The sequence below is a fragment of the Lagopus leucura genome, unplaced genomic scaffold, assembly GCF_019238085.1.
Source record: "Lagopus leucura isolate 7727_CA_CO unplaced genomic scaffold, USGS_WTPT01 Super-Scaffold_100045, whole genome shotgun sequence".
NCBI lineage: Eukaryota > Metazoa > Chordata > Aves > Galliformes > Phasianidae > Lagopus > Lagopus leucura.
The window spans coordinates 190,838-215,647 of record NW_024962292.1 but is presented as its reverse complement, the minus strand read 5'-3'; the positions used below and the strand labels follow the sequence as shown (position 1 = coordinate 215,647).

The window sequence follows — 24,810 nt, the reverse complement described above, 5'->3', positions numbered from 1 at the left end:
TATCTGGTTTGCCAGAGTAAAAGATGGAAGAGGGGATGTTTAGCAATGCTCCCAGCAGTGGAGAATTTGTAAGCTAACTACTGAGCAGGGAAAGGTTGTTCTTCACACGGGATCACAGCACCGACATATTTTTCTCAACCGATTAAAAAAGGCTTTAAAACCACCCTTACTTTGCAGGAGATGAAAGTCTTCTGGCCTCTCCGTGGTGAGGGCTGCCACCACTGGTATCATAGCATCGTAGTCATCCGTCCTCTTGTAAGCCAGCAGCGCCTCGTGGAAGCGGCTGTAGGCGCTTTCCTTCAAAGCCTTTTTCACATCATTGAGGTAGGTCACCCTGAGGACCTGGTGCTGATCTCTCCTTGAGCCTGAGGCATTTTTCGTGTCTTTACTCACAGCTTGACTGGTGTTATCCCCTGAGAGGCAAAGGATACAGATGAGCAGTCCTCTGTGCTCATTTCTCCTCCTTCAGAGAGGGGTTTCTAAACCACTTCAAACCAGTGCAGCTTGCAGGCACACGCCCTGCTCAGACATGACTTTGGTGCTCCTGGCAATGCCAACTGAGCAAATTAATTTTGGGGAACCTCGTTAGCACCTGTGGGAGTTTAAAACCTCTGAAATGGAGCAACGTGTGAGATGGTCACTGAGGAATGAGAAATAGGTAACACAGAAGTGACTGTGCACAGAGGTCAGCAGCAAATCAGGTTTCGTGCTATCCTTTAAAAGAGCACAAGCATTATAAATAGATGGCTTACCCAACTACACAGCCTGATACACAAGCAAGTAAACCTGAGTGCAATTTTAAAGATATTTCTTTTTCTAATACCAGAAGGAGGTGTCCTTTTTCACCCCCAATGGGAAAGCAAAAAGCCAAAAGAGACTAACCCACCCAAAATAAACAACTAGATAGATGGTGCAGTGCGACAGCACCAGAGAAGACAGGTATAGCTAAGAACATCTTGCTAAACTCCAAATGGGCTTCTTTTCAAAATGTCAGTGTCTTGTTGCTGGCAGGTTTTAGCATATTAGAAGCATGTTTTGCATATTAGAGGTATGTAAACGCAGGTAAAACACGTAATAAGCTGATTTAAATTAACCAACCACATGTTTTGGTATTTAAATCTTTATCCTTCACAGAGATAATGAGCATCTAAAAGATGGACTGACTTCAACTTCGGGAAAGGGGAAAAAGATGGGTGTGAGTTTTCTCTTTGGCAGCTTCTCACAGGAGCAGACCCTACCCAGGGAGTGAGTCACAGGAATGCCACATACATTTATTCCTGTTATTTTCTTAATTGCTTTGAACAGAAACAAACTGCTGTGCAGATCAGTCTCACAGATCTCGGGGAATAAAATTACCAAAGATTATTTCATGCCAGGGTTCTTAAAATCCAAAATAAAACCAGGAAATTCAACAAAAGAAATAACGTGGCCTCACAGACGAAAAGCTTTCAAAGCCTTCCAGGAATCGTTGGCTTTCTATTTTATTTTTTGTATTTAAGAAGAAAGGATTAGCCTGACTATTCTTTACCCTCTTAAGACAGACATCTAAGCTGCCCAACTAATTTCCTTGTAAGAAACACAGAAAATTCCCAGCTGTTCTCAGGAAGATCAGTAATCACAACAGCACTGAGCCTTTGACTGCAAGGGTAAATATTGGACAGTAGGAGACTAAAAGGACACAGGTAGAGATAATGTGTAATTGTGAGAATATGTTTACTGGTCCCTGTTTCTGCAGAAAACACACTGCCCACACTAAGATTGTATGCAATCCTCATAACAAAACAGGAACTGCATTTTGCTTTATACCTAAATTCAATCTGACCTCATCTAAAATTACATTCCCCAAACATCTCCTGTTCACAAACCCTGGGCAAACAGGACACGCAGCAGTCTTGTCAACTCACCCTCTCCCTCACTGAGAGGCACAGGTCAACATCCAGTGCAAACTTCTGTCTTTAGTTGGCTCCTTTCATTTCCACCTTGCTATGTGACTAACTGGTGTTTGTGCTGTACAATCCTTGCTGAAAATTCTCAGCTACCCTCACTCCTACCTACAGTGAGCTGCTGCTGGTCCACTGTGCCAGGTGAATACAGGAGACACTGGTTCCCCTTGGGAGAATTTACAAAGATTTACAAACAAAACATAACATGCAATACCTTAGGACTGTGATTTTACTTAACACGAAGCATACCTGCACTGGTCTGTCCTGTTGTCAAGTGAAATCCTCCCTGGTTCAAGTGCAGCCCAGCATTCAGCTGAGTGCATGAGTTCTCTGAGCAGGTTGTTTTCTGCCGACTCTCTTTTTCCTCTATTAAAGCAAACCAGTTTGTTAGCAGTGAAGGAAGAATGAAAGCAGAATGATGTATTGCAAACCTTGTCACCCCATGACGAAAACACTTGAAGTAGACGTATTTCTTTGTTTTGAGGGGATGAACCAACACCCTGCTCCTTTAGCATCTTACTGCTCCAGGATTTCAAAGACTGCACCAGCTGTTCACAGTTCTTGTGGCACTTTGGGGGTAGCAAAGCAGCCAGAGGAATGCACACAGTTTTGAAATCCACTGATTAGGTTTGAGGTACAAACATCAGTAAAGCATCCTTTTGAAAAAAGGATGGCACCATTACTACCAATGCAGCAGCCAAAGTGGAGGCATCTGTGCATGCTTGTGGCATGGCAGGCAGGAGGGCCATGCAATGCACAGATGGAGCTTCATTGTGAGTCATCAAATTTGCTTTTTACCCTTGCATTTTTACACACTTCATCTCGCTCTATGATTAGACAAACTCTAAAGTTCCTCACCTATTTTCTTTGCCAGTCCTTCTCTCTCTTCCAGCAGGAGGCTGTGCTCAGATTTGTATCCACAGCCCACCCCAGTCAGATTGCAACATGCTTCATCAAACTGTTTCTTATGGTGAGGTCGAACAAACTGGTAAAATTCTTTCATTAGAGAAAGGGAAGAAGAATAAATCAATCAAACAAGAAAAACAAAAATCAGTCCACAACATGTAAAAAATGCTACAGAAATTTATGATGGTAGGACTTCCGGGTTAGTGCAGTTAAATAGCTTAAAGCCCAAATGTTGTTCTTTAGAATTTACGTAAGTACACTTCAGAACAACACTGAGTGAAGTTACAGAGCAATCTGCCAGCAAAGCTGGAGCTAATAACTGTCATTTTTCCACTGTAAACAGGAAGCAATTTACACATCATCTCACTTCACTGTAAAATGCCTACGGACCAAAACTTAAACCTCACTGCAAGTCAAATGAACTTCTAAAGCTGCAGGCACACGAAGCCTGAAAGCTACACGTTGCCTATTAGCTGAATGTGGCAATCTAGTGTTCTCTTATTTGTAGAGCAAGCAAGGCAAATTGGGAAATAGATTGAGGCTATTATTCCCAAGTGCTCGTATTCCCACTCCTTAGCCTTGCATATAGCCTTACTCATGTTGTCAATTGCATAACTATGCTTTTATTTTTGGCAGACAAAAGAAGTGACAGAAAAATCTGCCCCTCTGCTCATACGCACAATAAACAACCAGTGACATCTTCAGATTCTCCTGCCCTCGTGAAACAGGGTCTATCTAAAACACAGAGTCATGTCGTATAAACACAGCAGGGAACTCATCGTACCTCGCAACAAGACATGCTTTGCTTCATCCTCTGTAAAAAGGGAACTCATTTGAGCCAACATAGTGTTGAAGTCAGCCGTGCTCCTGTAGCGCTGAAGAGCCTCAGAGAAGAGATTGTAGTTTTGCTGGCTTAGGGTCTTCTTCACTGTTGCAATGTATAAGGTCGCTCGGGCCTTCTTTGGCTCCGTTGGGTCTGCTGCCTTGTTGGCCAGCTGAGAAGACAGGAAGGTTTTTCAGTAGACAGGATGAGGAGAGGAGCTATCCTCATGAGATGAAGTGCACGTTTACAGTTCTGCAGCATTCCTCAAACATTTGAGACTTTCAGGAGGCAGAAGGTATCTTTAAACACAGAGTAGTGACTTGGACTGCACACAGAACACTGCAATGCTCTCACGTAATGTGTGACTCTTGTAATAAATGCAGCAACACAAGAAAAGCAAATATCCACATTCAAAGGATGGAAGGTGGTCATGTATTTCAGTTCCTCTAACACAGAATATCTAGACTACTCTCTAGTTTTGGGAAACATTTATGCTCCATAATCACAAGCAACAGGAACTTGAAAAAGATTCAGAATGAACCCTCCTTTACGAAAGTGCAGATCACAATGTTCTTACTCAGTTTCAACATGTGTAACTATGACCCCTGTCACGCATTTTCAAGTCATAGGGCAATCTTCTGAGGCATAAGTATACTATTAATTTCCCCAGATGATTATCTTATCTATTCCTAAAACATTGTTCCTAACATCTGTATCTGCTCTCCTGTGAAAGAAAAGCAATGATATTCATCTTCTCTGCTGACAAAACTGACTGCTTCAGAGGAGCACCTCCTAGAGAAGGTAGCCAAGTTTCATTTCACAATTCTATCCTTAGAATAAGGCTTATTAAGAGAAATGAGACCAGCTGCAACTTTCAGGGCCAGGCTGATTCATCATAACAACAAACTGTAAATACAACCTTCTGCAATGAACCTGTTCCCTTACTCACACCTTGGATACCAGCACATCAGGATCTGTGACTACTCTATTAGTTCTGGATGCCAAGTGACTGGCAGACTCTGGCAGAGACAGAACCCAGCTGGACAGCATCTTCAATGACTACTGGCACCCACAATCACTTGGGATCCCCATGAATTCATCACAGCTCTCAGGCAATAAGCTGCATTAGGATTTTTACCATGTTTTCCTCCACCCTCTTAGGAGACAACACAACAAAAATGCACAACTGCTAACAGGATGCACATCAATGCACTATGGGGGGGGGGGGGTCACGATGTCATCACTGACCCAAACCAAGCAGGTCAGTTATATTATTTGAGGCTCTACTACCAATAGAGAAAGAACAAATCCATTCACCACACAGGGTGAATAACGAGAGGTGATGTTAGCAATGTAGTTACAATCAAAGAATAATGCTTTGCACCTAACTCCACCTGAACCTTTGTGCTTGACTGGACTTGCGATGCCTAAATTTGAGAAAGAGCATGTCAGAAACAGATTTCAGATGGGCACTCATGAATATTTATAATTTAGAAAAAAAACTAAATTTGTTTTGGCATCAGCATCAGTCCATGTCAGTCATCTGTCTGCCTGGAAGTTTTCAATTCAAATTACAGCATTCTACATATCAAAAGGGTGACAGAGACACAAGAAAACACGTACTGGATTGCTGACCAGCTTTATTTTCTTCCTTCCTCCTTTCTGCTCATCTGTTAACCTCTTCTCATACTGAAGGGAAAGCGTTGACAGACGTTGTGCCTACAAAGATTAATTAAAAATAAACAAAAAGCTCTCCAAAATGCTTTTCAAAGTTGTAATCTACTTAATTTAGCCATTTTTCCAGTAGTAAAGCTTGTTAATCCAGCTTGTGACACCACTCAAAGTGAAACAAAGCAACCTAAATTATTGCAAAGGGAACTATGGCACTTACCTCCTTCTGGAAAGCAATGATCTACAGCACATTTCAGAAAGACAGAACCAAGCAGAGGAAATCAGAGCAGATTCCTGATGAAGCAAAGCTAGGCTTACAGCTAACTGTTTCAGAGTAGGCCTGGGGGGTACACAGGTGTGGAACTGATGTCTCACACAGCCCTCGCTTTCATGCCTCAAGTACTTCTCACTGAAGAAACTGTCACAACTTCTCCTGGGATATTGAGAAGCCCAAGCAGCCTCATAGGGAATATCAGGTCAGAGGGGAGGAGACAGTATTAGAAACTCCTGTGGTTCAACAGGTTCTCTTGTGTTCCCCATTTCCAGTAACGGTTGCACTTGTACAACTGTGAGTGGGAACACTGGCAGGCACAAAGCTCCAAAAGCTAAGTGCATGGCCATAAGCAACAGGTTGCTTAACAGCAGCCTCCAACACTAGCATAAGTCAGTATCAACCACATTGCAAGCATTCGTCTGAGTAACAGATGAAGCAGTGGGATAGGCCCATATTGCCCACTGATTTCTACACACCTGTTGGGAAAGCAGGTGCTTCAAGTGATTTATTTCTTTGCTCTTGCCCAATAAAGAATTTCTTAATGAGTATGTGACTATCAGTCCATTTTCAGAATAGCACGGTTTAATTTCTGAGAAGAACCAGTGAACAACTGTACTCCACTGTGGCTTCTAAATGTTTGTTCAGATCATAAAGCTTCAGAGACAAACTAAATTAATCACACATTAAGCAATAAAAAATAAACTAAGCACCAGGCCAGTACATTTGCCAGCTGCTGATAGTCAGAAATAGAGCCTTCAGTGCACTCATAACACTGCAAGGAGAGTGAATTCCAGACATATCTGACCAATAGAAGTGTCCATTTAAATATATTCTACTTAAGTGTCATGTAACAGAATGAACAACTGGAATACAAGCTGCAAGCCGAACATGCATGATACATTGCAGTAAGTCAGAAGAAGGTCCAGAAATACCTATGCATTCTAATCCCAGACTGCCTATGAGCAAAATGTTTAATAGCATGATGGAGAAGACATAAGGCCTCCACAAAGTATTTCTCACAAGGAAAAAACAAACTCAAGTCATTCTTTCAGTGGACTGAGATACTACGTCTTGTATTTTGACTTTTTATTTGAGATGACAAAGATTTGTTTCCTTAGAGAGAAATTTTCAGCCTAATAAAATCAATTCAGAATGACAGCAGCTTAATTTCAACATGCAGGGTGCAAGGGTACTGTGTAACTTTGACAGAAGATAAGAAGAATAATACAGCTCCCATGATGGATGGTGAGTACAGCTCTGAAAGCACACAAACTGTACAAGCAGTCCAAATGCAGTGGTCAGTAAAGAGTGCAACGCTCAACTTGTGCAGTGCTTCTGAAGGAGCCAGAGTTCAGCTACATCTCACTGCCACTTTAGGTGCAGCACAGGATGACCACAGCCTTCTGCAAGCCACAGGCAAATAGTAACACTGTACAGGAAGATGGACACGAGCTGACTCACTGTCAAGTCATCGAGACCACCAGCTTACTTGACTGAAGGAAATCCCAAGCTAGACCAAAAGCAGTGCAGCTGTGTAACAGGACACTCTTCCCAGGGTGACAAAGCCCCAGGAGATGTGCTGGGCTTTCCAAAGAATGAGCTCAGACATCCTTACCATGCCATGACTAAAGTGCCCGTGGATGATGGAGCTCATTTCTCATCAGCTACACGCAGGCAAAACATTCTCTGTTTCTTCAAGCTCATACATTCCATCTGTCACAAATCTATTCCCACTGATATCCCTTACAGCTTTTTAAATACTCCTTGGATATTCCTTACACACTCACACGTTCCCTTAAGCACATTCCCCTAGCAAACTGCTTAGCTAAGTTGTTCTAGATGTTTCCTGGAGTCTAATCATCAGTCAAGCCTCACTTTTTTCTTTTTTTAAAGAGCTCTTTGCTCTCCAGCCTGCAGTTAGCTTCCAGAACCTACATGGTCAGCAGTTATGAAGAACAGTCCAAGTATGTACACACTGCTTATCTAATTGCACGTGGCAAGGAATCTCTTTGTTAAACTTAACTGTGAGCATCTGCAGATTCTAGTGCAATTAGTTTTTCCTCAAGAGGGCTGAACTGGTGCTACAAAATCAATGCCAAACTCATTTTGCTTCAGAGCCAACAATTTTTACTTATTACTTTGCTGCAGCATCGTCATTACCTTTTCCTCCCCTGGCAAACCATCATCTTCCTCCACCTCTTTGCTGTTCTTCTCACTGCGCTCCAACGCATCCAGAAGCCCAACACATTGTCTTCTAGGTGAGATCATCTCTTGCTCATATTCTGTGCAGAGGCTGGATGCTCCACCTCCATTTACTGGCATTGCTGCACAAGGCAGATAATAAGTTAACATTTTTGTGCTTTCTCTTGCATTTTCTTTGACTTAGCAATGCCTCAAAATTTGACTTAGCAATCCACAAAGACGGACAACAAAGACCTGTTGTTTTATCTCCTCTTCCATCTCTTGCAGAGCTGCTTTCTATGACTTAGGAAGAAGATTGCCTTGCTCAAACATTCCCAAAAACATCTCTCAGACATCTGTTATCACAATTTGACGCACAAATTTAAGTCAGGACTTTCCTCAAACTTCTCCTAAAGGAATATCTTATTTAACATCACAATGGCTTAGGATCAATGGAAAACGAAACCTGTACTGCCACAGTTGTCTGTGTTTGAATGCTACAATTTATGGATTTCCCTACAAACAAACAAACATGAGCTCCTGCTCTTAAATGACTCACTCATTAAAAACAACAATGAAAACTTCTTAAAGAGAACATAAGAGATGCTAGGATCTCACAGTATTAGCAGCTATAAGACACAGCCACCACAATGTACCAAGAATACATATTCTCACTCTTCAAAATCCACGTGCAATTGTTTTTAAATATAAGAATATGGATCCATCAGTGATGCTTGCTACTTCAAAAAGGCTGTCTCTTCGAAATACATTTCCTCTACCTTGTAAAATGAGTTACATAGAGTTGTTTACTAAGAAAAGTAATTGTTTTGAGAATCTAAACATCTTTAGCTACAAATCAAAAATGCACAAATAGTAAGAAGCTGGTAGTCAAAGTTAGGATTACAAGTGTAGCTTGCTGTTACAGCTAAGAAGTGCCATCAAAAGCTTACACGAAAGAGTTACATAATTAAGCTTTTTCCCCTCTACCTTCACTTCAGTCATGTATTCCAACCCATCCTTCAGGATGGATCCACCACTCATGTGGATGAAAAGTAAACAGCTGAGCAAGCTCATCTGAATAGCTCTGCAGCAGCACAATAGATGGATTCAATGTAAATGCACAGATGGAAATTGAGGGAGAAAAAGGAGGTGGCCAAGACAACCTCTTTATAAAAAACAACCTGCAGTCAGACTGGCTTAGACTTAAAGTGAAGTCTCATCCTCAGACTCAGTCTCACACTTAGTCATAGCTTCTTTGGAATCAGTTTATAAACACACTTCATTGTGCAGCTTAGAAACGAAGCAAAACAGGCTGGAATGTTCTGAAAGAATCTCTGATGTGAGAAATATTTTATTATTTTGCATTAGCTAACCACAAACTTTAAAATACTGTTTTCTTTGAAGGCCAACACCCTCTTTCTGTTTTCTTACCCAGATCACCATGTAGGACTAACTAACTTCATCCAACTAAAGGATGGAAGAAGGACATACGAAAGCCAGTGCTAGTCAGAACAGAGTTTTTATTTACAGCTTTTGATTTTTGAAGAAAGATATTCCACTAACTTCCCTGCAGGAGACATTCTCATGCCACACCTGTAGTTGCAATTGGTACTCTAATTTCCTAGCACCAAGCTATGTCCCTTCTGATCAAACTCTGACATTCTTCTTTGAGCCCTTTGCATTTTTTCCCCTCCTATCCCAGTATCCAATCCCTCACTCTGTCTTTCCTGCTTTATCTTAAAACAACAACAGAAAATGTATCTGTGAGGACATCAACCTACCCATCCTTTTCCTCTTCAAACTGGGAACATGGTCATCCAAAATTTTGGCTTTCTGCAGGGAGAGGATCTGCTCAGATGAAGTAGAAGGTTCCACATCATTTTCACTCAGGGTAACAGCAGAGCCAGAAGGGCATTGTGCAGCAGGCAGGGGCATCTGCAAGCAGGTTACAAAACGTTACAGTTGGCAAAAGCTACTCTTCCACTCCACTTCCTCTGCAACCAGAAATCCTGCCAATGGCCTGAAGACATCACATTTGTCCCAAAGACTCCTAACAGCAAGATTGTTTTAAGTGTTCTGCATTTTTGTGCTTTTGATGACAGGATCAAATAACTAGAAGTTGACACATACAGATGAAGTGCAGCAAGCAGGCTTAGCGCTAAATGACTCTTAGAACAGAAAAGGCACACACCACTGTTTAAGAACAATTGCTTCCTAACAGCACTCCTGCACATCAACTCCTTCTGGCAAAGCACACAGGGTTGAGGTTCCTATTTACGATAAAACTCCTATTTATCATCAGAAAGGATCACCATGTCATCCAAAAGTCTGAAACTTATGATTTTGAACAACTCATATTTGGTCAAAGTATCTTCCAGGAAATTATTCAAGTCTGCTATGTTTATTTTAGTCCTAGTCTCCATTTGGAAGCCAAGGAATTTCCCATTCTGGCTCTCAGCCCATTTCTTGCTACGCCTTTTTCCAGCACATTACAAAGCCAAGGATTAATTTTTATATCAAGCAACTGCTACTGAGAAAAAGAGCTTCTTAATGCAAAGAGAAACATCATATTATTAAAGATGACCCAGTCATGAAGCATAATAACTTCTGGGTCTGTCTCACTCTTTACATCAGTCAGCTTAGATCTACATTTAAGGGTTTGACTGATTTTTTTTTTGTTGTGCATAACCCCTCCCAGAGGGCCAGGAAGTTTTTTGATACTAACATCAGTTTCTGTATTTGTGTGCCATCCAGTGGAGACGCTGTTTGTTTAGGAGTGACTGGAAAAGGAAGTTTTTTTGTGATCTAACCTAATGAGTTGTGCAGAGACAACACATCCTGTCACAGCTCACTCACATACACTTCCTTTTCCACAAAGCTTCCAATGATGCCCCAAAAGAAAAGTTATTTAGAAGTGACTCCTTCACATCTCTCACATCTTAGCATTTCTATTACTGTTAAAAAAGTTTTCAGTCTGTTTGCTTCTAAAAGATACTTGCAATTTCTTGAGCAACACGGAAGAAGACTGAGACACTTCTGACTGCATGCCCAAAGTTGTCATAAACGTTCACGTAAGGGCGGACCCACGAAGGCAGCTTGCCTCTGACATTATCAGTTGTGAATCTATGCAGGAATAGAAAAGGAAATAATTATTTGCCAGATGGCCTAAAGGAACTAAAGAAATGCTAGGACAAGGGAGGAACAGAAAGACAATGAAAGAGTGAAATAGTGCAGCAAATACAACAGACTGCACACAGGAGAAAAGGGCTTTGTTGTTATGATGTGTTATGCTATCACCCAATTCATATCATTCAACCATGAAATCTTTAACTATGTAGTAGTACTGTTGGCCAACATCCCCTGCCAGGCCTCAGCATCGAAGGCTATCAGCTAAATTCCTGTTGCTTCAGCATTACAGTCTTTTCTCAGTTTCATCTTCTCCAGAGCTGCAGTTCTGGTGGCCACCTTCTCAAATGAGAGATGGACAAGATATAAGACAAAGCTGGTAACAAATTACTTTTGCAAAGCAGTGCAATTATCTTACACATTCAATTACTTATTAACTGTAGCCTTCTCCAAACAGCAACACAAGCACACTTACAAAATATGAATAAATGTGTTGGGATACAAAGATGTTGATATAGGTTTATGCTCTAGAGCCAAGGTTTCACCTGTCATCACATAGGAAGATAGCACCATAGTCCTGGCGATGCCTGATGACCCTGCCAATAGCCTGGTTAACAGCTCGGGAAGCTTGCTGATTGTACCACTGATGCCCAGATAAATACTGCAATATGTGGGAGAAAGAATTAATATTAGTCAGCAGGTAAAAGATACTTTGTGACATGCAGCCACTACTTATTTCTAAATCACTTAAAAATGTAGCAACAAGATCTTGTGAAAAAAATCCCTAAAAGCCTAAGAAAGCCAAATTCAGGTTGAATCAAGTATCACAGCTGGGACACAGAAAACTCAAGTGGTAATACACAACTTGAGGAGATACTTAACAGATGATGCACTGGCTTCCTTGCTATTCAAACAGGTATTAAATAATACAGTGACCCTAAGAGCTAACCTGCAGGATAATAAGCTAAATTTATAATGCCATTCGTTACACCAAAAAGAAAATACCAAAATCCACCACACACAAACCAACCAGCACGTGCAGTTCTTCTCCTCACTCTCTTTCTGCAAGAAGAAATGCATGCAAAGACCTTGATCCAAATTTTAATGACACTGTTTTTTGAGCTGTATTTGATTGCAACCATGTCAATGTGGAGAAAGAATTTGGAACCCTTGACATTATCAGAAATATGTGAATATACCTGTGACAAACTCCTAAGGCTGTCTGACATTCACGAGGCTAGGAAGAAAAGCCAAAACCCAGAGACAAGAAGGGAAAAAGGCACAACAAACCTGCAGGCAGCCAAAAAGTTGTAGCTGCCCAACATTACCTGAGCACCCATACTACTTTTCTTCATCTCATTCAGGAACTGCATCTTCAAAACAACTCTGGGCTCCCAACGAGGAGGAAATGGAAGGCCAGTAATGATGACTCCTCGTCCATTCATGTCTGCAAAGTCCAAGCCTTCGCTGGCCTGAAGAGAGAGAAGGATTTTCATGATCAACAGGATGTGAAGTGATATTTCAGAGAACTTAAGCAGTTGTTGGAATTTTTTCCTCCACTAAATTAAGTCCCTAGCCAAGTGGAGAGAGTGAATATATTGCAAACAGCTTCAGCAAGATTTTTTGCTTTTATTACTGTGACTTTAAATCTGGTATTTTCCTCTAGGAGACCCTGACAAATCATACCTGTGCCAGAACTATTGATTACTGTGTGTTTTATTCCTGGATAAGCAGAACAGCTGCATTCAGATGTCTCAAATGTCAGAACATCTCATTCAACATTCCATGCCTTTGTTAACAAGATGAAATAAGAACATGGCAAACTTTTGATATTAAAGACAAACAAACAAACAAAAAAATCAAAGCAGTAACCAAAAGCTACCAAGAACCTGCTCAGAAAGCACAGACATTACCAGCTGTGAAGCTTATATCTTTACATCTGTCCAAGCAGCTGTCACTGACAGCCCTGTACCCACTTGTGTCCCATGCTGTGCTGGCAAACTGGTTTGTGAGATGAACAAAAACCATCAAAAACATGGAAAAAAAAAAGTTGGTTTGTCTTGTAGTTTTCCCATTTCATTTACCATACTGCACAAACAGCTGCAATAGAATATATGGCAGGGATGAGTGGGTAAAATGACCAAGGGTACTCTGCTTAAAGCAGCACAGGAGGAGCAGCCACAGCGTGTCTTTGGCAACACAACTCTTGGTTTATTTTCTCAGATGCTTCCAATTTTGCTTTCATACTATTAATCCTTCAAGTACAATAACCTAAATTGTCTGCTCTTCAATTATGTGCTACTGCAAAGCACTGTCTCTCCACAGATGCTACTCCTCTCAGAGTCGTACGCTGATGCTGGAAGGACAGGCATATTCACTAGAATCCTGCCCAGAAAGGGTTACATCTTTTCTTAATTGATCCAACAATGATTCTCAATGCACTGAAGGCTCAGAAGATGAGTTTCCCTTGGTAGACAGTAGCAAAAAGTCTGAGTAATTTGCAACACTGCAAATATTTCCACTGGTATCATAAATCAGTTTGTCAACACTTCAATGAAAGGCCACCACATGCATCCAGAGGACTTGAAATTAATCTTCATCTTAAAAGTTGAGCAATGTTTCTGGTTCTAATCAGCGCCGTTCCAACATGCACAATTACAATTGTTTCTTTTAGTTCTCCTCCAAAATTGTTCTCATCTAATGAGTCAAGCTTTCTGTTTGTAGCCAACAGGAAATGTAAGTATCATGATGCTCATCCGCCTTAGAGAACTCTGAGATATCTCTCTTTAATAAAAACAGGAATTAAACCTACATATACTTGACATAAATTTTAAAAGGCTTCAGGGCATCCAGCTCCCTCCACCTTGACTATGGTTGCACAACACAAACATCCTTGTTAAATTCAGAATGGTAAGTAATCTGATCACAGATAAAATAAGTTCTCAGTTACATTACCTTCCCTCGACACACTGCCAAAAAAGCAGCACCATTGGACTTAGGACAGGCAATTTTACCATAGTATGCATCTATTACCTAAAAGATAAAACATGATTAATACAAATTTTGCTTAAACTATCTCCATAAACCTGGGCAAGTATACAAGATTGACATCAGATGCTTCTGAAAAGAAAGTAGACTCATGGACTGTCATGTATTTCTCCAAATCCTCGAACAAAACACGCAAACCAGGAAAGCAATTCAAGGATATTACCAACTCTTAGAAGCATGCAGAATGGCCATAGAAAAGCAAAAAGGAAAGAAAGAAACTGAAAATTTAAATAACTTAGTAGGCTACGATGGGACTTTGTATAATAACCAACAGCACATGATTCAGTGGCAAGCAGACAGCACTGTAACAGTCACTGGATTTCCTATGATGACTGAACCATGCACAGTTAGATGGAAGAGTAAAAGAAAGCTGAATAGAAAACACAGTTCAAAGCAGCTCTGCAAACATTTTCATTTTATCCTAGGAACATGAAATTAACACAAGTTAATTAACACAAGTAATTAAGCACAACTTAGAGAGGTACTTAAACATCACAACAGCTTGCAGGTGTGCTGCAGGTATGTAGTGCAGATTCCCTACCTCTGCAAAGCTTCCTTTATTCCTGGGTTCCACAAACATTGGCTTCACTTCTTCTATTCTTTTAGCAAAATCATGCTCCTGTTGAACAGATAATGAACATATCAAATGCTCACATGAAAGCAAGCACCTACCAGAAATTCTCATGAGAAAGGATATGCTCAGACTTCCCCCACCATCTGCTCCTCTCCACTCAAAACACACAAAGACAGGGGCAGAAACATTTTTAATAAGCATGGTTAAATAGCATAACTGCAAACTGTCTGAAGTGTGCAACCAAACCTCCTGTAAAGGGGAAACAATGAACTTACTCTCCAGTACTCCAGGCTTTTATCCATGACAGGATATGATGGGAAAAATACCAGCAGTCCGTGAGGTACAACTCGCACAAGATTACCTGCAACAAGATGGGCAAATGAATGGTTCAGGGCATTTTTCTCCTGGTGTGGATTGTAGAGACTGTGCAGGAAAAAATAAGCTAACAGCGTGGTTTATCTCCAAAATCTCTCCTGCATTCTCTTTAAATCCTTTCAATAATCCTATTGTCAAGCAAGAAACTCTAGACTTTGGTGCTGCTAATAGCACGTTTTATCCCATAAATGCTACGCTTCTGAAAAGCACTCATAGCATTACAGGTTTTCTAAAGTGTCACGTTAACTCACTAAAACTTATTATGAGTATGCCAAGGAGTAGGAAAGGAAGAGACAACACCACCTGCTGCATTTTCCCATGTGACAGCAGGATCTATTTTCAGACCTGCTTTTCTTTTCCCTTGTTGCTTTCTCCATTTTCTATCCTTTGCAATTTAAACATTCAGAACAACAGATGAAGTACCTCAAGCCTGACTTTGAACCTTTACCTGCTGTAGAATATACCTCACTGAGAAATCATCCAGCTGTTATTTGGTGAAAGCATTTTTCTAAGTTCACCATGGAGGCCACGTGGAACAACTCAGAACTCTCTCCCTCTTTTTGTTCTCTTCCTTCGAACCTCCATAGATTTAAGACTCCTTTCATACCACAGTCAGTCTGCACAGACACTTTGTCTTATTCTGTTCTCACACATTAAATTTCATAGTTCTATTATATTTGTAAAACATGAAAAAGTAAAAGCTGGATTAAGATCAGCTTGACAAACTGCATTCACATACAGCACACGAAACTCTATCAGCTTCCTGTGATCCCTAATTGCTCTGCAAAGTGATGCTGGCAGAATAATCTCTGTGCGTCTATTTTCTAGTCTGCACTGCTTTCTCACCACGTGGAAGGATATTTGTGAACCAGAGATAAAGAGCTGACAATAAAACTGAACTCCTAGCATGGAAATATTAATCAAACTGATTTTCCTACATCACTGCAGTAGCCAGCTGCTTGAGCTAACAAGAACACATGAAGAAAACAGTACTTAGTTACACAATGCAATCTTATGCCTTTCTGTCTTATCATGTGTTTCCTTTTAACATTTCAGAAGCCTTCCAAGTGATTTCTAAAAACGCTGTGCAGCAACCTGCTTTTGAAATCCATACCCTTCACTTACCAATGGTTTTCCCCAGAGAAGATAAATAGTCCTCTGAAAACCTACAAAGAAGAAAAAAAAACCAAAACAGGTAACATTCACTCTACTTTCTTCTGTACATTTTTCATGCATATTGACTTCCCCTGATATTGATCTGAAATAGCACATTAGTATGCTCCCCAACACCCACACCAGGCAATACTGTGACAAAGTGATACTATTACTACCACATCTGATTGCTGGCAGTCAGATGAGTTTATGATTAATACTAACATATCAGAAACACAAGTTCTGCAAGAAAAGTCCATAGATTAGCCTGTGAAGCCTGACTAACGTTACAACAATTTAAAATACAGCTAAACTAGGTGTGGTGAGGCTGCAGGGGCAAAAGGGGTGAACGTGGTTGCTATGGTTATTGTTTACTGCAGGTATAAGCACAGTGAATCACTCAATTTGATTGAAAAAGTACTGCTCCACAATGAGCAGCTTTATCTGTTTCTTCCAGCCCTGACTGACAGATCACCTGTGCTCTCACGCCCTTATGATTCTTTCTTTTCAGTTCCATGCAGTTTCTCATAGTTTTCCCAGGAAGCTCAAATACATGAAGAAAAAAAAAATAAATCCACATTTATGAGAGCTGTGAATATCAGTATCACCAAACAGCTGCTGTCAAAACATAGCACTGTGCATTCCCTTTCTTCAAAATGGTGTTTTAGGCCAGAGGCAGGGAAATCCCCAGCCCTTCCGCCTTGGAAGACGTTACTTTCAACAAAATACACTGAAACCAAGCTTCCAAAAACAAGGAACATCATCTGAGGGCTTTCCAGGCTTCTTCATCGTCTCTGTCAAAATCATTTAGAATCGTTGAGCCCCTTTCCATTCCATGGAACACCTGGCACGTAGCTCATTCGTGAAGTAAAAACTCTGAGATCTGTTCTTGGATCGTTCTGTATTGCTGAACAAGGGTGGGCCAGCAAGCAGGCAACGTTCTGTGATTCTCAGCTAGAGGCACAGATATAATGCTGAAACTGGAAGAGCCAACATAAACAATGAGGAAGAAAACGTACATATACACAAGGATATCCTCATTTCAAAGTACCACAGAAGGACTGGGATCTAAAACAACAGTGGCACAAAGGCACTGGCACTCTTCAGTACCTTCAGAGAATTGGTAAGCACAGAAACATTTGTGAGGTGCAACATAGCATGAAAATGCCTCTTAGAATAATATGCTGAGATCTCATTGAGAATAACCTATTAGGGAAAAAAAGTCTATATATAATGAACTTATGTGTTTTAGCAATCCTTGCTGGCACTACTTTTATCTCTTCTACAGAAAAAGCAGAAAGAACAGAAAGAGAAAAAAATATGAAAGAGCAGAGAAAAGAAAGACAACTAAAGATTTGGATATGTTTTCCTTAAGAAGGCAATGCAGAGATGAAAGGCAGGCCAACTGTGATGACAATCTTGAAGCATAAAGGTATTTGTTACAAAGGCCAGGCATGTTTTGAGTCAATTGAGCTTCCAGCAAACTGAGGATGAGGGTCTATGGCAGCACAGGCAGACTGCTCTGCAATGTGAAGGGAGGTGGGACCTGAGGATGATCTGAAGGAGGGGACCTGCCCCATCAACAGAGTAAGCAAGTAGGAAAGACTCAGAGACAGCAGTCAGGTTCAACCATGAGTCCCAGACTGTCAGATAAAGTCATGGACAGGGATCAGTCAGCAAGTCAGGGTCAGATCAGTAGGGCTGATGGCCAGGCGTGGTTACAACAGAGCTGGAGACACTTCTACAGCAAGTGCAACTCTTGAGCTCACTTCCCAGATGAAAAGGCTTCACCTCTGATCTGTGGGGGATTTCCCACGTGAGGCCAGTCAGGGGCACTAAGGGCTGTTACTGCACTCAGTGCCCTGATACTCACTTCCTTCCAGCCCTCTACTTCTCAACTTCCTACAGTAGTGGTTAAAAGGGTATTGTTATCCGTTTTTATCCATCCAGTGTTCACCCATGAAAAGAACTGCAGAGACCACTGATTTCTTCAGAACTCAAGATGTGAGAACTGAAGGCTTCAAAGCAGAATTCCATACAGAAGTTCATTACCTTCTCTCATAAGTAGAATTGAGCACAACTCCATCAGGTCCTTTGGGAATGATTCCAACCCAGAGCTGGCGTTTATCAATAACATGAGGATTCTCCAAGAGAACAGGAAAAGGGCTGAAGAAACACAAAAGTGAGACTGAAGTCATAAGCCCTCTATGATTCTCTACTAGCTACCAGTCCAGAACACTCAATTAGATCTGAGATAAAATAAAAAACACACTGAATTTTCAATAGTGCCACTGTTCACATACCCAGACACTTACATCTGCATTTCCATTGTAAATGATGAGAGAGGAGAGAGAGTCCCACTAGTAAGGATAATTGTCCTGACTCCCTGTCGAACAAGCTCGTGCATGCTATATCCAGGGCTGAAACACCAATAGCTTAAGGTCTTTCCTGCACCAAATAAAGAGAAAACAATAAGAAGGCACACTGTGTAGGGGAAAAATAGGATATGACTACCATGTAGCAGCATCTGAACCTCTAAAACTAAAACATCTTGGCATATGAAGCTAAAATCCCGGGTGTACGTGTGTTGTGCTTTCATCCTTCCAATTTACTATGACTACTCAAAACAATTTAAGATGTCATTGCTCAGTCATACCTTTAAGTAGATTCTATTACCATAGAATCATGGAATGGATTATGTTGGAAGTAATCTCATCAGCTATCTCAGGCTACGTCACTTATCCTCACTAATCACAGTTCGTAGATAATTACGCTCAACTAAATTATTTCTGCAAAACCCCTTGAAAGCAGCTTTTCTTAAGAGCTCTGCAGTATTTCCATAAAACATGCCACACAACTACAGAGAAACTGGAGATCTGATCAGTCACATCCGGCCTCTGCCAGGTTTATATATGGTGCAAGTCTCAAGATATTGCTAGACTGCTGCATAGGTACTTGCAAACAGTTTTTATTTTAGAAGCAGATACATCCATGTTTGCTACATCACAGAAGAATGTTGTGACTGCTTTGTATTATTTTTACTTACAAATCCTCCAATTATGCAATAAATCTGGTGCTTCTGCTAGCCTTTCCCTGCACACTTAACAAAATCCACTTACAATTATTCCTGTAACTTGATATTCTGATTGAGCAATATCCCAGGAAAACAATGGATGCAGAGTAACAAACAGCACGTCCTGCTGCTCAGAACAGCAAGGGGAATACGTATTTTGTGGAAACATTCATGGGGACATTATGTGAAACAAACACTAAAATTGAGGGAAAGCATTCTTTGAAAAACATTGCTTTAGTCCTTCACAAAATGACTTCTGTGAAACAAATACTGATATTCCTAACAGCATTTAGATGAATAATTAAGTAGACATTTATGAGGCAAGGTATTTACAGAGATCCTTGGAAAGCATTCTACTAAGAAGGCTTCGATAAAGGACATCCAGCTCTCTTTAACAAGACAGGAGCTGAGTTGGGTTCAGCCCAGCTTTTGCATGAACCCAAGTGTGAGCTCTGTACCTTGTTTTTTCGCAGCTGATGAATCCCAGAGATCTGTCCTTTCCTTCTTCTTCTTCTGATTACCGTTATCCAGATGAATGTGTACCTGAAGGAAAATAAGAGCAATGCTCCTAGAGACTGCTGCAGAAGTGAATGTGCACTGCACCCCAACCCCCAAAAGCTAGCTCATGATAAGGAGCACAATTAACATCATTTTATAGTGATACTAAGGTTGTATAACTTCCTGTCTCCCCCTCATGTTTTGTGTCCAGTGTATTTAACAAGGAGCAAAGCAGCATGTAATAAATCAACCATCCATTTTCAATCAGTTTATGGAAGCAGCATTTCATTGGTGGCCCTGAAATCTCACTTAAGCCTCGTGAAGAACTGCTTCACAAACGGAACTACAAAATCCGAGCAATACAAAAGATGAGTTTTGTTACTTCTTGTAGAATTGCAACATTTGCAATAATTCACATTTTCTGCACTTCCCTTCTTACGTTTTAGAATTAAAAAAAGAAGTTCCTCAATAAATTACTGCACAAGTCCCCTTCTTTCTGGGCAATCTAATTTAATCACTCCTCTTCTTTTCCTGGAGGAAGTTACATAATGCTGTAGTAATCAACACCACAATTTGCTATACTATCCACATCCCTCTCAGTCTAGAATACATAAGCACAGACATTAAATGCTATCTAGGAAATAAGCAGAACAGAAAGCATTGCATACCTTATAATATCTGGATATCGACTGAGGTGGCACGAAACCTGTTGTGTCTTCTGGAGGATCAATGTTGAATACAGTCTAGAAGAAACAGCATAATGACATGCAAAGATTAAACAGTTATCAACAAAATTAACATACCTTGGCACTGAGAAGTGTTTCCAGAAAATTCACTGTGGAGATACCCTTAAATATATCTCCTTGCTCCTTTTATTCAATAAGGTCGTTTTGAACAAACACATTTTTACAGGCAGTTCTTGCTAACCACTGGTCCTCCTCATTGCTCCAAACAATACAAGCCAGAATCTAAATATATTCAAATTATATCAGTGGTAGCATCACTATTCACACCATACCTGACTCCTGGTTGCTCAAGAGCACAAGCACACGGCGTGGTCATGAGATCCCAGAGAGCCACAACTGTGTGTGCAAGAACTTTTGGAATTCCCTTAGCTGAAAATCCCAGCTGTGGTATCCTACCCTAATAACACACTGCCTGCAGAAAAAAAATCAAGCTGTAATTGCATTTGTTTGTCCACACCTCACATGAAAAGCTTCTAGAAACCCCACACGAACGCAGAACAGAATTGTGCTTCCTTCCCTTTCCTGCACTTGATGCCTCGTGGCTAAAAGGGATGCAGTTTCAAACGTACAGCTTGCCATGAAACCAGCTGTGGTTCTCAAATATTTATAAACCCCGCTAATTTTTCTAAACAAAATTTCTTCAGACATTTAAAATGAATTCTCGAGCTCACAGGAATATCAGCTAGTTAACAAGAAAGATGTTCTCCTGTAGTGAGAAGAAAACAGAAGCACAATTCCTGGAAAAACACATTTCTGAAAAGGAGTCATGGACAGGGTGTGCAAACAGGATTTGGGTAAGTATTCTTCCAAAAAGGAAAAAAAAATAATCAAAAAAGTGATGAGTAATTAAAGGAAAAAAAAAAAGCTGTCAAATTAACTGTTGAAGGAACTGTAAGAAGGAATTGCTGTATTTTACCATGGAAGACATTGACTGTGAGCTAGAGACTGAACACTGCCACCCATTGCCAGTCTCCATACTTACAGGTTTTCTTATCATTCAGCCACTGATGCAATTCTTCATAAAGAAGAACCAACCCTTAGCAACAACAACCAGAACAGAACACCACCAACCCATGACACGTAAAACCAAGAAAAGCAACCAGCAACATACATTAAAACTGATCAACCTATTAAAGACTGACGAAGAATGACCCTTATGATCCAGAAGAGACACAAATAATTGTCTCAGTTCACTGTTGGGAAAAGATCCAATTCAACCCAGCCATCCCTGGTGACTCAGACAGATACAGGTTTCAAAAACCACCAAGTTCTGAGAATACAGCTGTGCTCCACATGGGTGTATATATCCCAAATGGCAGCAGATTTCCAGATGTGTAATGGTGCAGCTAAGATGCTATCTGTTCGAACATTAAGCTCTCCAAATGTTGCTACTCCATATTCGAGCATCATCCAAGTCCACCAGAACTCAGGTCAGCTTCAGAGGGAAGCCAGAAATTGAACTTCAGGCCCACTGTACCCTCTTATTCTATGGGGCCCAGGTTCTCATAATGTTTTGTAAATGCACAGCAGTGAGAATACTGCCAGCAACACATGGATGCCCACACACTTCCAGTATTAAGTTCAGTTCCTGTGGCACAAAAAGGATTTTTATTTTACAAGATCTCCTGACTTAATCATTAAATGAAAAAAGTAATCTTCTGCTTTTTTTTTTTTTTTTCCTTTAAACTTAATCTGTCTCTTTTTTTTGAGGCCTCACATTCCCACACACTGATCTCAAATGTGCACAGCCCAATGACCCAGCTCCACCTGGTGGAGGCTAAACCCAGACCAAATTCAATCCAGCTCACCAAACAGGACATCAAACCTACAAAATAACAACCAGGGTCAAAAATCAAAGTAGGCTGTCTCATTAGGCAGCAGCTTTCTCCTCTAAGCCTGTATATTTCCATCAATGCACAAGTATATATGCAATTAAAAGAGAAAAAAATGGTTCCCTCCAGTGACACTGAATGCTTTTTAAGCCAACTCTTCTATATTTCAGGCACCTGCAGCATCTGCACTAATTATTTACCTGGATAATATCTGAGAGTTTATGCAATCCTGAGGTATTGATAAATATCCCAGTGCCTACAAAGAAGAACAAAACAATTACTTTTACAATACAAACATGTGTATTGCTGTGTATGCACACCTGAACAGCACAACACCTGCAAGCATCATTTGGAAACATTATCTGAAACAGAAATGAGTTATTTCAAGTTCTCATCGTTATTCAAGATGGAAGGAGAAATATAAAACTGGCATTCCAAGATAAGTTTCATGTTTCTGATGCATTAAGAAGCTGTAACATCAACTTCTTCAGGCTCTTCTACATTAAAAACTGGGAAGGAGGTAATTAAGGCAGAAGATAAGCATGCTTAAGCTACACAGTTATATTTTCAAGAGATCAGACAACTAACATCAGGCTTATGAAAGCAGGAAATTGTTTGTGTAACCCATTACTCAGAGACAAAAGCAACCTTTGCTACAGCTCTAAGAGCCTCTTGCAATCATCCCACGCTTAAAGCAGGAGCAAATAAAACAGCACATGAAATACACTGACAATGAGAATTTGACCATGGAAATGGCATTTATTAAGCCAGAGAAGGATGCTGGAGGGGAAAAAGGAAGGGCAGATTTGCCCACAAAGAGTGCATCTGCAGAAATTACATGTTCCATGTCTACGTTCCGTGCTCTTTTCATTGCTTTCACTGAAGAGCAAGCTAATGAGAATGAGCTGTTAAGCAGACGTGACAAATTATTTTCTTAGTACATGTCAAAGTTGCACCTGCTTCCTTGCAGAAGAGCCAATTAAGAACAAGATGCTGATGGACACAAGAACAGAACCTCGTTAAACCTAGAAAAGATCATCAAGCAACTCCCAACATTGCTATCTCAAAAATCCACGAGCCAGGAATAGCTCAACACACAAAAAGCACCATCAGTAAAAGTGCCAGCAAGCTCTCCTCACACATTCCTTCTTGTTTTGGAGAAGAACAGTGTGATGTGCAAAAACCCTCGAGGTGTGCACATGTGCATACACAGCAGTAAATGCTCAGGCTTTGACACAACATTGGTTCTTACAATAAATTCTGGTTCATGGATGGACAATGTTTCCCAACAGAGGGCCTAGCAACAAAATTACACTGCTTCTCAGGGTCAGACCTTTTTATTTTAAGTGTTAAATTCAAAGATGCCTTTCTCCACTTCCCCCAGAACACTGCAAGCTTCCAATTACTCACGTTAGAGAAAAAGTCCAAGTGAAAGAACTGATCAATTTACAGACTTACGGCCTGAAAGAAACTGTAAAATCTGCTCTAGTGACTCCAGGAGAGAGGCTTTGGTTTGAAACGTTATTTGGGCCTTTGCAAACAGTTCAAAGATGTAGCTGCAATTCAGAAGAAAAAGAAGCACACGTGGGTAAACACTGTAAACCATCACACAGACACAACTGCTACTACTCTTTCACAGCAACAATTTCACCATTCAGTTGCAAAACATCCTCAACTCAGTAAGAAAGAAAAAATGATGGGAATGTAAATATTTCCCATCAAAAATAATGATTGCTACAAAAGGTGATTGAAGAAGAGCTGCAACATTGAATAACGCTATTCCCAGGAACCAGAATATTACTACTAACCCTGAGAGCCACTGAGAAATCCTTCACACAGTGACATATTTGTTGTCCCACTGCAGGTTTGTTCTGTGAGCACACAGAAGTACATTCATAAGCAAAAAGCTCACACCAGACTCAATTTAACCTGGGTTCAGAACTTCTTCTAACACGCAAATGCGTTCATGAGAAGAAATTTACCTTCCATCTTTGGTGACTCCACTGTCATTTGGTGGCAGCTCCACTGCATCAATTGCACTTTCTAGCTGAAGAAGAATTTCTTCATGGGAACCAAAAAGAAAAATAGTTATAGTTCATAGAAACTCACTCCAGGAACTCATCTGAATCCCTTTTTCAAATGCAATCTATTGCAAAAGCTGCCATCAAGGACAGCAATTTAGCTGCTTTCTTGATCCTGTAAACAAGCTAAAAGGATTAAAGCCAATTTCTTCAGCATCACCTCTAAATATTTGTATTAAACTTTAACAAATCCTATGACCTCAACCCATGACCTCTTAGATTAAATCTGTGGTACTCACAAAATACAGCTGCTAACTAAATACTAAACTCTTCTCTATAGATGGAGAAAGTTCTTGGAAACGCTTTGCAAACAGACATCTCAAGCCCTTGAGACAATCACTACACAGCATCACCTTCTCACAGCAGAATGATGCAACCAATACATTGGCAGCACACTGACAACACTGCAAAGTGAAGGAACTTCTGGCAAAGAGATGAGGGATGTATTTAACTGCCAAATCTCACCTTCCAGGGAAGTAACTGCAACTAAACATTCCACAAGACTCT

General features: G+C 40.6%; 1 protein-coding gene across 2 annotated transcripts in view; it reads right to left on the bottom strand.

Annotated features, from left to right (window-relative positions):
• The window catches only part of RTEL1 (regulator of telomere elongation helicase 1), a 37,359-nt gene that overhangs the window by 6,198 nt on the left and 6,351 nt on the right, over nucleotides 1-24,810 (bottom strand). For both annotated transcript variants that reach the window (XM_042884713.1, XM_042884715.1), the window contains exons 12-32: nucleotides 24,205-24,283; nucleotides 23,681-23,778; nucleotides 22,423-22,478; nucleotides 20,313-20,387; nucleotides 19,605-19,689; nucleotides 18,389-18,521; nucleotides 18,126-18,239; nucleotides 16,047-16,087; nucleotides 14,822-14,907; nucleotides 14,514-14,591; nucleotides 13,880-13,957; nucleotides 12,253-12,396; nucleotides 11,470-11,585; nucleotides 10,798-10,921; nucleotides 9,580-9,733; nucleotides 7,778-7,941; nucleotides 5,296-5,391; nucleotides 3,634-3,844; nucleotides 2,802-2,939; nucleotides 2,193-2,309; nucleotides 171-413 (exon numbers count right to left, since the gene is read on the bottom strand). In XM_042884713.1, coding sequence (XP_042740647.1) covers nucleotides 171-413; nucleotides 2,193-2,309; nucleotides 2,802-2,939; nucleotides 3,634-3,844; nucleotides 5,296-5,391; nucleotides 7,778-7,941; nucleotides 9,580-9,733; nucleotides 10,798-10,921; nucleotides 11,470-11,585; nucleotides 12,253-12,396; nucleotides 13,880-13,957; nucleotides 14,514-14,591; nucleotides 14,822-14,907; nucleotides 16,047-16,087; nucleotides 18,126-18,239; nucleotides 18,389-18,521; nucleotides 19,605-19,689; nucleotides 20,313-20,387; nucleotides 22,423-22,478; nucleotides 23,681-23,778; nucleotides 24,205-24,283 — 2,430 coding nt within the window. The remainder of the gene's footprint in view (nucleotides 1-170; nucleotides 414-2,192; nucleotides 2,310-2,801; nucleotides 2,940-3,633; nucleotides 3,845-5,295; nucleotides 5,392-7,777; nucleotides 7,942-9,579; nucleotides 9,734-10,797; nucleotides 10,922-11,469; nucleotides 11,586-12,252; nucleotides 12,397-13,879; nucleotides 13,958-14,513; nucleotides 14,592-14,821; nucleotides 14,908-16,046; nucleotides 16,088-18,125; nucleotides 18,240-18,388; nucleotides 18,522-19,604; nucleotides 19,690-20,312; nucleotides 20,388-22,422; nucleotides 22,479-23,680; nucleotides 23,779-24,204; nucleotides 24,284-24,810) is intronic.